The sequence below is a fragment of the Cladophialophora psammophila genome (assembly GCF_000585535.1).
Source record: "Cladophialophora psammophila CBS 110553 chromosome Unknown aczJe-supercont1.16, whole genome shotgun sequence".
Lineage (NCBI taxonomy): Eukaryota > Fungi > Ascomycota > Eurotiomycetes > Chaetothyriales > Herpotrichiellaceae > Cladophialophora > Cladophialophora psammophila.
The window spans coordinates 20,519-33,238 of NW_006912937.1; the positions used below are offsets into that span (position 1 = coordinate 20,519).

General features: G+C 52.4%; 4 protein-coding genes across 4 annotated transcripts; 1 reads left to right on the forward strand and 3 right to left on the reverse strand.

Annotated features, from left to right (window-relative positions):
• Positions 1-546: 546 nt before the first annotated feature.
• A1O5_09283 (uncharacterized protein) lies at positions 547-2,142 on the reverse strand (the record flags this gene model as incomplete). The annotated part of the gene is made up of 1 exon (XM_007749862.1): positions 547-2,142. The coding sequence occupies one exon, from the start codon at positions 2,140-2,142 to the stop codon at positions 547-549; it is 1,596 nt and encodes a 531-aa protein (XP_007748052.1).
• A 385-nt stretch (positions 2,143-2,527) lies between these two features.
• A1O5_09284 (uncharacterized protein) lies at positions 2,528-4,780 on the forward strand (the record flags this gene model as incomplete). The annotated part of the gene is made up of 1 exon (XM_007749863.1): positions 2,528-4,780. The coding sequence occupies one exon, from the start codon at positions 2,528-2,530 to the stop codon at positions 4,778-4,780; it is 2,253 nt and encodes a 750-aa protein (XP_007748053.1).
• Positions 4,781-5,355: 575 nt separating this feature from the next.
• Positions 5,356-10,164, reverse strand: A1O5_09285 (pentafunctional AROM polypeptide; the record flags this gene model as incomplete). The annotated part of the gene is made up of 1 exon (XM_007749864.1): positions 5,356-10,164. The coding sequence occupies one exon, from the start codon at positions 10,162-10,164 to the stop codon at positions 5,356-5,358; it is 4,809 nt and encodes a 1,602-aa protein (XP_007748054.1).
• Positions 10,165-10,494: 330 nt separating this feature from the next.
• A1O5_09286 (uncharacterized protein) lies at positions 10,495-12,387 on the reverse strand (the record flags this gene model as incomplete). The annotated part of the gene is made up of 4 exons (XM_007749865.1): positions 10,495-11,041; positions 11,117-11,309; positions 11,406-11,777; positions 11,850-12,387. The coding sequence occupies 4 exons, from the start codon at positions 12,385-12,387 to the stop codon at positions 10,495-10,497; spliced, it is 1,650 nt and encodes a 549-aa protein (XP_007748055.1).
• Between the last annotated feature and the right edge of the window lie 333 nt (positions 12,388-12,720).

Consider the following 12,720-nt stretch of genomic DNA (forward strand, 5'->3'; position numbering starts at 1 on the left):
TTGATAAATTTGTACCTTAGCAAGGCAAATTGGTCCCTAAGTAGGTACCGTGTAGGGCTGCCTCTACGGGTGCGTACCGGAGAGAGCGTGATAAAAGAGCCGTCATCTGCGGTAACGAAAAAAAAAAGATTGGAGTGAGAAGGTGGAAGACGACTCTGTCCATGCCATATCGTCGCCTTTTCGACCCTAATTGCGACGAACGTTTCCAGTATGAGTTTGGCCTGCTAAGGGTGACCGGCTAGGCGTTCTTACCTAGCACAGGCGCATATCATTACTTACCAGGTACATAAATAATCGGACGCAGCGACTCGGACCTGTCGCTACAGGAATAGGCTGAATCGCACAAGAAGGCCGACACGCGAATCCGAGACGTTGTTTCAGGCAGAATCCCTAATCCCCTGGTGGCACCGAGATAAATTAATGTCGCCGTAAAGTGCGTGGATTCTCTGATTGGTCGCAATAGAGATGTATTTGGATTGCCTGTACCGACCGCTACTGGATACGACAAATGTGAATACCCATCTACTTGCTGGTTCATCCAAGGAACTATCCCAAATCTGATCTGCGATGTTGGTAGACCCTTCCCAATTCTAGGTTCGAATGTTTCCTTCCTTCTAGGCATTTTGAAACGTGCACCAAATGCCCGCGTCTACGCCTCACAAAGCTGGCGTACAGGGCTCCAGCAGTGTAGACGGCCGCAACGGACACAGTGGCAGGCCATTTGAAGTTGGACGGCTGAGGAAATATAATGGTCGACGCGTATGCGCAGAGTTCAAAGATATTCTGAAGGGAGGACTCGGTTGTCGAAAAAGCCCCACGATATTCTGGTTCGACCTGTTCTTGGATGATCACTTGTGTCGAGAGCTCAAAACCCCAGAGGCCAATGCGGCTGAAGATTGTGCCTCCAAGAAGTCCAGAGGCGGCCCAAATCGGCGACGCCGCTATCCAGAAGAAACCAAGGCCGACTGCGAGACAGGCCATTTGGAGGTTGAGAAACCAAAGGCCGGATCTGATCGGCCCAATCCAAGCCATGGCTGTTGGCGCCATCCAGGTAGCCGACATTTCACACCCAGTTGATATCAAGCGGATCAGCGCAATCATTGTTGAGGTATAACCGCTCGCCAGAAGATATGTGACCATTTGTCCACCGAAGGACAATACTGTCAGGTACAGGATGGATAGTGAGAGCGAAGGCAGGAAGGCACCTTGAGACATGTATATCTTCAAATTTCGCCACAACGATAGCCTAACAGGATCACGTGGGACGGACTCAGATGCTTGTGTCAGGTCATCGCTGCATTCGTCTGGCCGGGTCGAAGACGGATGACCGCGCACAAGACTCGGGAACGCCTCATATACCCTTGCAATGAGGACATATTCTGCGATGGTCGAGATGGCATTGACGGCGCCCATGACGGCAATGGCAATTCTTGTGTTGTAGCTCTCCAATGAGGCGGTGAGCAGAGGACTGCAGAGTTTGCAGAAAAGATCGATACGACGCATTTGGGAATTGAGGGCTCGGAGGGTTACTTCGTTGTCGCCCGCAATGACCACGACCCAATCTCTTTCGACAGACACTGTGTTCATGATTGCACAGAGCTTTTCAACACAAGCCAGGACAATAGTGACAGCCAGGAGTACGTAAAGACTCCACGTGTTGAGATACGGCCTTTGCCAGAGCATGATATAAAAGACGCCGCAGGAAAGCACGACAGCTCCGCGTTGATAGACAATTGAATCGCGAACAACCTTCAAACGTGAACCTGTATCGATGTACCGTCCAACAAGAGGGGCGAAAACGATAGCGGCCAACGCCCGGACCAGCGCGTAGATGGACAGCGGTAACAATGTATTTGGGAAGATGTTGGCTAGGAACAAAACAGCGCCGAATTCGAATCCGCGAAAATTCCAAGTGGATAGAAAGTGGGAAACATAGAGCCTCCGAGCAAGTCGGGGGGATATTTCATCGCTCGCTGAGTCTCCTCCTCCATCGATACTGGCCAGGAAGGGTGCATCGTCGTCGGAAAGAGAGCCAGCTGACATGGGGCTATTGTTGTTAGCACCTCTGTCGGGTAGGGAGTCCAGCGAGGGAAGTCTTGACAAAGCAATACACTCTGAAGGGAAAACCGCGACATCAGCCATGGAGAAGCGGCGATGGCCAATAACGATGTTTCAGTAATGCTCAGGATAGAGAAGACTTGAAAATTTCAATTCCAGAGGGGAGGATTGAAAAGACATATTGCCACAACCAATGGAAAGACCGTGGAAGAAGTTTCGGTGTAGAAGTAATTAGTTAGCGAGTAGGTGAGGACTTCGTGGGTGAGCGCTGGTGAGTGGTAAGTGAGAGGTGGAGAGAAGGAATTGTTCCGGGTGGCCATCGGCTGCCACCAGCTGCGCAGGTGCCGCCGATTTTCATGCTCGTCTTTCTCCGCATTTTTCAGAATCTTTTTTTTTGGGACACGGTTCATTGTCCTGCTGTACTCGGTAACCACCAGTTCACTCACCAGGTCCCTCCCCTTACCGAGCCATGGATGCTGAAGACTTCCCAACATCTCCTGCTAAGCGCCAGAGAATGGATTCGCCAGACGAAACTGGGCGTACCATCGACCCTCCCGAGTCAATACCCGCCACTGAGCAAAATGGTTCGGTTCGCGAGCAGCTCCCATCCGAGGAGAGCGTTTCCACGGCAGAGCCAGAGCCACACAAATCAGCTACCAGTTTGGACAAGGGACAAGGGCACGCACCCCCTGAGCAGCCGGACTCAAATTCTCTTCTAGATGCGCTGATGCAGCAAGTCGAGGCAGAGGCCGCTGCTGCAAGACCACTGTCAGACCCTTCCACGAGGACGAGCGGCATGCCGCCCACGACCGATGGGATGCTGCTTGACAGAGGACTGAACAAGGGCGAAGACGGAGGTCTTGATGTCCATGCCCATACGAATGACCCAGTTGATACAAGTCAAGAGCATGCGCCGGATGCTACCGTTTCCGAGGATGTTGAGGCCATGGACGTGACAGAGACTGTTGCCCTGGACCATAATGCCCATCAAGGCGGCATTGCTGAGGCCGCAATCGACACCAATACCTCCGTGCTCACGCTGGAGAATGCCACCGGCACCCCAGCCCCTGTCGATTCCAACGCAACGGACGCAATCCCCGCAGATGGCGCCGACGCACCTGAACCAGGTGCTGAAGGCGCCGAGTGGGAAATCGATTCATCACCCTATGAATCCTCCTCAGATTCCGATTCTGACACCTCAGATGATAGTTCTTCGGAAGAAGACAGCGACGAGGATGTCGACGGTGACTACGCTATGCTGGATCCCGAGGAGACGGCGCGGATACTCATGCAAGGCGATGCAGGTTCCGATGACGAAGGAGGAGGACCCCGGGACAAAAAAGAGGGAGGACTATTACGGACGGCAAATGAACGCATGGAAGAAGTCATACCCAAACCAGACATTATTGTCACAGAAGACATGAAAATTGAAGAATTGGGCAACGTTGAATTTGTGGTGGAGAGTACTGTCGTTGTGAAGGCTAAGACGTCGGGGGAATATCAAGTGTTAGAACCCGGATCCTTGATTTGTCTGAAAGATCGATCAGTGGTAGGAGTGGTTGCCGACTTGATAGGGCGTGTCGAGGAACCCAGATACACGATTCGGTTCACCAACGATGACGACATCAAAGAGGCCGGTCTCTCGGAAAGTGGCACCACTGTGTTCTACGTCCCTCACCATTCGACGTTTGTCTTCACTCAACCGTTGAAATGTGTCAAGGGAAGTGACGCGTCAAATTTCCACGACGAGGAAGTTGGTGAGGACGAGATGGAGTTCTCAGATGACGAGGCTGAGGCCGATCACAAGCGCCAGATGAAAGCCAAGAGGCAGGGAAGGACACTGGACACAGGAAGGGGTCGTGGCAGCTCAAAGTTTGCCAAAGGACCGCATCGTGGTGGAAGCGGCGGAGGTCGAGGGGGTTATCATGGTGGCCCTCGTCACCACACCAACAGTGATGGCTCTGCATACGGCAGTGGCTCGCTGGAAATCAACTATGACGATGTGTCAGTGCCAGATACAGGTGATGACGGCTATACGCCATTGCAAAGACCAACTGAGCTTACAGAAATGGTGGCCAATGGAGAACGGCTTCGAGAGCAGCCTCAGGAACGTGGTATGATGCATCCGCTTCCACCACCGCCCCAATCCTCCTATTTCAGAGGAAATGAGTCGGGTGGGCGGGGAAGAGGTTATGGTCATGGCAGAGGAGGCAGAGGAGGATTTCGGCCCCAACGTGGACGGGGTGGCTTCCGCCAGCCTCGTGAAACTCCTTTTGGTCAACACAATGCTTCCCACGAAAATCATCAAAATGGCTACAACACTTCCACAGTACCCCTGCCAAATCTGAACCTTCCAGCGACGCCCTCGATATCACCGCAAAATATATCATACCCCCCGATGACGCCTTCGCCGATCACTCCCCTCCCAAATGCTCAGTTCAACTTTGGCCAAGGTTTCCAACCTCCCGTCAACTTCCCCTCGTTCACTGTACCACCGGGCATGCCTCCGCCCCCGCTGTTTCCCGGTAGCAATTTCCCCCATCAGCAGCAATATCAGCAGCAGCAGCCAGGCCAATATCAAGGCGGCCAGCATCATTATGGCGCTAAGCCTCACACGAGCGGACAAACAAATTACCTCTCTGGTGCTTGGGCCAACAATCCGGCTATTGCAGCGGCGTTGCAGAGGCAGGTAGAGGAACAGAGAAGGGCACAGGGACAGTAAAGGAGGATATATGTGTAGATACTGTACAATTTAAGCTTGGAAAGTCAACCATGTTCAACTGGTCAGCGCACAGTAGAGCTGTATTGACGAACACGACGTTCAAAATTCACATAAGTTTGTCTCTCTCATTTTTCTTTTGCTGTAAAACTTTTCTCTTCCCCTTTAGTGGCTCCTACCACGACGAGAAGTCTCACCGACGACGATTAAGCTTCTTCCCCTCCCCTTCCTTTCCCTGCTCTCCTTTCGTTCTGCCGTTTCTTTTTTCGACACCCTTCGACTTTCCCCACTTCATTCGTCTCGCAGAAACGGCCAACGTGGAGGAATAAGCCCTCTCAAGCGGCCGGCCCGAGCACAACATCCTGTTTCAACACAGGGATTAGCAAGAACGCGAACGGGGTTTTAATCGACAGAGACCGGTTCAAAGCAGAAAGAGATAGAGATGGATTGATGGAGTGGATGTGTGCCTCGCTCATCGGCAAAAGAGGGAGGGGGGGCGTGAGAAATGCTCTCTCTTACTGAGAAGGATGCACCGGGAAGGGAAAACGGGGGAGCACGCATCAAATCAAACAAAGAACTTAACTCACCCGACTAAGCCTCCCACCGAGACCTCTTACCCCGATTCCCGTCCAGTACTCAAACTGCCACAGGCCCTGCGTGACCAGCGTCTCTAGTCCTTGCACGGTCTTCCAACCGCCCACTTCCTCTGCCATCTGCATCACGGCCGTGTGCGCGGGCTTGTACGCCAGTTCCAACAGCGTGCGCGTGGGTGCCGAGGTGCCTTGGCCCTTTGGAGCCGTGGATGTCGCGAGTAGAGCGGACCGCGAGAAGATCTTCTGCAGGGACGCCGCGAGGGGAGGGTCGATGGGCAAGTCAGCGGGGATGGTGGCGATGGCGACGACCGGCGGCGTTGTCATCTTCTGCTCTGCCGCCGCAGACCTCTCGGCGTCTAGTAAGACGAGGTCGTAGACCGGCGGGAACGTCCTTGCCAATTCTTCCATCTTACCCTGATTCCTCCCGATCAAGTAGATGGGCTTGTACCCCATCGTGTGCAGCGTGTGGATGGCCGCTCTCGCCGTGCCGCCGCCACCGATGACCAAGCCGGACTGCTCGCCTTCGCCCAGTGCTGCAGACGCACCCGCTGCACGGAGGCAATCCATCATGCCGAGGAAGTCCGTATTGTAACCGACCAGCGAGTTCTTGCCTGAGACAGGGTTGGAGACCGGGACGATGGTGTTCACAGCACCGATGAGGCGGGCAGACGCATCCACATCGTCCAGGAGAGGCATGACGTCCAACTTAAGCGGGATAGTTACGCTCGCCCCCCCAAAATCCTCTGCCCGGATGATCTCCTTTATCACCGCCAGGTCAGTGGTCTCGCACAAAGAGTACACGTGTGGCAGTCCCGTCTCCTTGAACAGTGTATTGTGCAACTCCGGCGACTTGCTCGCGCTGATCGGCGATCCGAAAAGGTAGAATTTCTTGGGCACGATCTCGCCTATCAGCGTCAATCCATGCCGAATTTCGCACGCAGACAGCTGCCCTGGTGCGGCTTTGAACGGGAGGGACGGGTGAGAGACTGGGGTCATGAAGCCGTTCAAGACCCGGGAAATCTGTCCTGTCCGACCCATGTTTATCGCGATCAGAGGCAGGTCCGGGTGTTGGGACCTCGACCACTGCTTGAAACGTTGGAGCGCGAAATTATCGTCAAGGATGCCGGCAACCCCGATCAGTTTCACAATGTCGCCATACTGGAGGCATTTATTGTAAATGGAGATCCAAGAGCCCGGCTTCGACCAGGATAACGCTCCCTGCGGGTCATGATGGGAGGCAATGATTCGCGTGTTAGACCTGTTCTTGAAGCTGAGAATCGGAGAGAGGACGGACTCGGGAAAAGACGCCACTTCCAGGTCCAAGAATTCGCTGCCCATGCGGATAGCGAGGGTGCACAAATGGAGATACTCTGCATAGGCCTCGTCGGGGAATTTGCCCCCTTGGGATTTCGTGCGGATCGTGAAAACAACGGGAAGAGGGACGGTTGCGCGGAGCAAGGAGAGTTGAGAGGTGACATAGTCGGCGGAGGGGATGGCGCCGTCTGACTTGGGATCCTTGAGGAGGTCGACGCGCAGTTCTACCGCATCGGATCCAAGGCAGACTTCGGGTAGGATTTTCAGATGAGGTCGCAGGTCCGGGAAGGTCAGAGACGCGAAGAAAGTCTCCGACTTCCGCTTGAATTTGGACAGAACGTCGATTTTGCCTGTCACCATCTGTAAAAAGCGGTCGAAATCCTCAGCAGCTTCGGACATTTGCTCGTTGGGGATGCTTTGGCTGTAATATAGAAGATTGCTGCATTGTTCGAACCACGGCTTCCTCCGGAGCCAGACACCCATCATGTCTTCCACGTACGCTGGTCTTGTTTTGTCAATTTGCAGGAAGTCCATCACTTCGTTGATGTCACGTTCAACCAAGAGAACGTGGCCTTCTTTTTCATGCCATGCGACCAACAAGTTCCGCGCTTCCTGGGTCTCGACCACACCGCCACCACAAGCGAAGACGTAGTCATTTGGCATGTCCTTCATGACAGATTTGAGGAGCTCCAACTCGCGTTTCCGGAAATAATCCCAGCCTTGTCCCTTGATGATCTCCGGGATTGACATGCCTTCGCGGCTCTCCAGCTCGGTGTCTAGGTCGACTAATTTCTTCCCTAGTGATCTCGCCGCCCAGCACCCGGAGGTGGTCTTGCCGGCACCTCTCATGCCGATGATGAAAATCGAAGCCGCGCTTCTATCTGATTTCTTAGCTTTCGCATGTTCAGCAATTTCTTGCAATTCAACCCCCTCGAGCTTGACGTTGAATTGCAGAGCCATGGTGTCCCACCACCCCGGCCAAGTTTTGCCCGTGCATTCTTTCTCGAGAATGAGAGTAGATTGAGGAGCTGCCAATGCGAGAACACTGAAGCTCATGGCGACTCGATGATCATCATAGCAATACACCCCCCCCTGCGGCCGTCTTAGTCTGGCACGGTCGATCCCGTCCACTTCGATGCCATCGTCAAACTGTCGGCATGTAACACCAAACTTTGCTAGCTCATCCTCCATCGCTTGAATGCGGTTGCATTCTTTGACCCTCTGATTTGCAATGCCATATATGCGGGTAGTGTTGGACTTCCCGCCCTGAGCCACGGCCGCCACAACAGAGGCAGTCAAGAAGGCGTCCGTCATTGGCTCCATGTCGATACTTGCCAATGGTACGAGCTTGCCATCTCGAGGCCCCGTTACGGTAGTTGATGAAAGTGTCTGTTTCACTTGACAGCCCATCGGTCTCAGCACATCGGTAGCGAATGCCGAATCGCCCTGGAGAGAGGCCGAGCCAATATTGGGAATTGTGCATGTTGTGCCTGTTATCGCCGCAATTGCAAGTGGGTAAGTTGCAGAACTTGCATCGCTTTCGACCACATACTCGGTCGGGTTCAAGTAAATGCCTTGCGGGATGTGATAGGTGTGTGCTTCTGTTTTTGACTTTTGCACTGGCACGCCGAAAGAGGCCATCATTGCAATGGTCATGTCGATGTAGGGTTGCGAAACAGGCTTTCCGCCCACGAGTCTGAGTGTAACAGGCTTCTTTGCATAGGGGGCACACATCAGCAGAGAAGAGACATATTGTGACGACACCTTTGCTGCCAATTTGATTTCACCGCCGTTGAACCCAGCTGAGGCTGTGACGTTGAGTGGTAGACTTCCATTGTTCTCCAGATATTCGATTCCGGCGCCATTTTCTCTCAACGCATCTACGAGATCTCCGATAGGTCGTTGCTTCATTCGGGTGTTGCCAGTAAGCACTGTAGATGCTACATGGCTCTGCCTGGTTAATGTCGCAACTGACGTCAAGAATCTGGCGGCCGTTCCGGCATTGCCCAAGTAGAGCTCATGTTGTGTGGCCTCAAGCCGACCACCATTCCCATTCACAACAAGAACTTCACCATCTTCTTCCCAAGAGAATGTGGCAGCTCCAAGTCGTGTTAGAGCCTCTAGCATCACTTCTGTGTCCGCCGAGGTCAGCAAATTCTGAATACGGCATGTTCCGCGACCGAGTGCTGCAAGGACGAGCGCTCGGTTGGAAATGCTCTTTGATCCAGGTGGAGTGCAGACAACATTGAGGTCCTTTGGTACCCCTGGGACCACTTCCACGGTCGGAGAAAGCACAACGCGCAGGTCGGAGTCTGAGACAACGCTGGCTTTCTGTTCGTAGGTTCGACCAATTGCTGAGAGAAGGACGACCTTCTTCTTGGCACCATCGTTTTTCTTGTCCACACCCATCTTCTTGAGCATGCCGTCGACCGTACAGACCTTACCTCCGGACAGTTTGCGCACTCTCTCGTCATCGAGTCGAGTTGGCAGACCGTACGTAGTCAGACACTTTTGGAGACGGCCGACAGCAACACCACTGAGAATACCCAAGTATCGAGCGAGCTCAGCCTCCTTGATCATGCCAATTGCAACGCATTCACCATGGAGCACTTGAGGTGTCAGAAAAGCTTCGATGGCGTGGCCGATAGAATGTCCAAAGTTCAATAAGTTGCGCAGGCCGGTCTCTCTTTCGTCGATGGTAACGACGTGGGCCTTGAACTTTGCGGAAGCAGAAATAATTCTGATCAAAGTCGCCTCTACGTCCTTGAACCTAGAAGCACCGTGGCTGATGTCGGCATTTACAGCAGCCATTATCCGCTCAGCATGACGTTCCAGCTCGATGAATTCTTCTTCGTCAGAGATCGCTGCGGTTTTGATGACCTCAGCCATTCCATTAATCAATTCTCGTCGAGGTAGGGTTCCAAGGAAATCAAGGTCAATGTATATTCTTTGTGGCTGCCATATAGCTCCGACAAGGTTTTTGCCGAGAGGAGTATCAATAGCTGTTTTTCCGCCGATCGAAGAGTCAACCATTGCGAGCAGTGTTGTGGGGACTTGCACAAATCTCACGCCGCGCATATATGTGGCGGCAACAAATCCTGTCAGGTCACCCACAACGCCACCTCCTAACGCAATGATAACCGTGTCTCGACCACATGGCGGGCTCTGGCTGAGCAGCCAATCTTCGATGTCGTCCTTTGTTTGTCGAGATTTTGAGCTCTCTCCCGGCGGAATTTGGTGGATCAACAACCGTGCTGATTTTGCCTTTTGCTGCGATGCATTTTCAAAGGCTTCTTGAAAAAATTTGGTGTAGAGTGAACCCAGATTAGTGTCAGTGATCAAGACATACGTTGATGACTCCAGGTTCGACAGTAGATCGGAAGCGACATAGTTCCGCCATAATCCAAAATTGATGATGATGCTCTCTTTTCCGAGGAGGCTGACTCGTACTTCCTTCGCCGTCCCATTGACCAGAGGCATGATTGCGCATCCAGGGTTCGGGACTCTCGTTGGGAGACTGAGTCATGAGAAACAAGGGGCAGAGAGCTTCGAGGTTTGTCATTTTCATGTCTTGGCGGATCCAGTCCCTGTACACACTAGCGCCGGACTAACGCAGCCTTGCATTAGTGCGTTAAATGGACTATTTGCGGCGCCGTACTCGGAGAGACAGTAAGGCAAAATTCCCAGGGGTACAAATTCCAGTTGTGTCTTTTCCTACTTGTACCTTGTAGAGCTATCTGCTATTTGAGATGCGGTAAGAAAGGAAGGTCCGTGGTGTTCTCGATGCATAAATCACCTCATGTTTCTCCCTCATTGCTCGTCAGAGCGATCAATAACATAGTCCTTGAACTGTCGCGCTGGCACTTGTTTCTCAAATAAGATATCCAACTCTTCAAAAGTCCGATCCTTGGTCTCCGGAAGACGAAAAAAGCACCATGTGAGCGAGATGACTGAGATACCGCCGTACAAGAACTCGATCTTGGCCCCAGCATTTGCCGCGCCAGGGTTAAGGAGGTACGGGCCGATAACTGTGGTGACCAGTCCTGTTGCTGCATCGATCACCGTTGCCAGAGCTATGGTCTTCGACCTGAGTTTCGTGGACGGAGTTTCACAGACCACAACGTAGGTAAGCGGGCCGAGAGTCATTTGCCAAACGAACTGCAGGGTGCACAAGAGCGCCGCTTGCGCCCAAGAGTACGATGGATTGCCTGCATAGTCTGACGCAAGACACATAAAGGCCACAATGAAGAGAATGACAATGATATAGGCCAGACCCGCCATGTAACAGAGGCGTCTTCCGAAATAAATGAGTGGGATGGCAGATGCAAGAGTCCCAAGGAAACCAAGGCCGTTGAGACTGTGGTGGTAGAGGAGGTTAGTAATCTGAACAAACAATCAGGAACATGGAGGGCTTCCCAGCTTGCCAACTTACCCAAGGCCCATGTCAAAAGAGTGTTTGGCACTCAACCCGACTTGCTCAAAGAGATATGTCGCAAAGCCGACCGGGTTGCCCGAAAAGTTTTGGATGACAAAAAGCATGATACAAATCTCCATTCTCCTGCGGTTTGGGCCCTTCCAGCAATCAATGTAAGTGGTGCCTACTTCAACTTCGCGCTCGTAGAGATCTAAAAAGTGCGTGAAGTTAGCACCGACATCGTGAGGAAGTCGCAAGAACCAGTAGTTGCTGCAGGATGGCCTGTACAATGAGAGAGTGCGCCTACCAGTCTTCACCATCATGGCCAGAGTATTCGTCACTTCCACTTTTTCGTGCTTTTCTGACAATCTCTTCAGAGACCTCTCTGCCTCCTCCATCTTATGCTGACGCACAAGCCACCAAGGGCTCTCTGGGGCCCAAACTAACCCAGGGAGGATGATAATTGGCCACGCCCATTGTATGCAATAGGGAATCTTGTATGCCCACTTGTCTACTCTGTTGATGAAGCCTCTCGTGATTCCCGTCTGAATGAACTGACCCATCACGTAGCATAGGTTGATATAACCAGTCAAGAAACCTCTGAGTTTCATCGGAAGACACTCGGACGCGTAAGTTGGAGCAAGGACGCAGTATCCACCCCAGATAATGCCTGACAGGTCTATCGAGGGAAGGGGAAAATTGATATCAGTCTCACAGTTGACCTATGGCATTGTTGTGACGAAACACTTACACATGCTTGTTGTCAACACCTCGATATTTGGAGCAAAGACCTGCATGAACACCAAAGCTGAGGTGAACAAGAGATACACTGCCAGCGTCTTCCGGCGCCCAATCTTCTCCATTGGCCATGCGACAATGTATGCGCCAATGATCTGTCCAACAAGGGAACCCATAGACATGGCGACCTGCCAGTTAGCAGGTATCTGATAGCCATGACCAGGTACTTGGTGGCCAAAATGACTCTGGAACGATGGGAGGGCGAAGAAATTCCCAGTTATTTCAATGTCGTAGGCGCGCATGATGATGGACAGAGAAAAAAATATCGACCAGAAGGCGCCTTTACGATAGATCTTCAGCGCCTCGAGATAACTGAGCTCATGTTCAGTGTGAGTGCCTTGGTTGGCCATGGAGGTGCTGATGCTGTCTAACTTGCCAGTGACTTCAGCATCGGTAAGTGTCTTCTCGACTGTGAGGCCTGGCTCGAGGTTGGCAGAGTGTTCAATGAACGTGGTGCCATCCTTGTCTTGTGTCTCCGTCGTTGTGGCCATGATGACTGCTATGAGGCCTGGTTGTATGGGACGCGTAGGACTGTGACAGAGGGACCAAGAACGGGGGTTGGGAAGGAGGCTAAGAATAACACCTCAACTCGAAGGCTGTCAGTCTTGAATGGTCGTGATGAACGATTTCAGCAGAGACATCCAGTTCTTATGGTCATGTTGGTTTGGATGCAACATCGCCAGCAACCCGCTTCAGTATTATTGTAGTACCAATCACAGTACATCAAAGCCGCTAGAATATCCGACACAAACGGCCCATTTTCCAAGTTTTGTTTAGCCATGCCTGCCCACAATGCGGGGGACATAAAGACTTAGTCGCTTTCA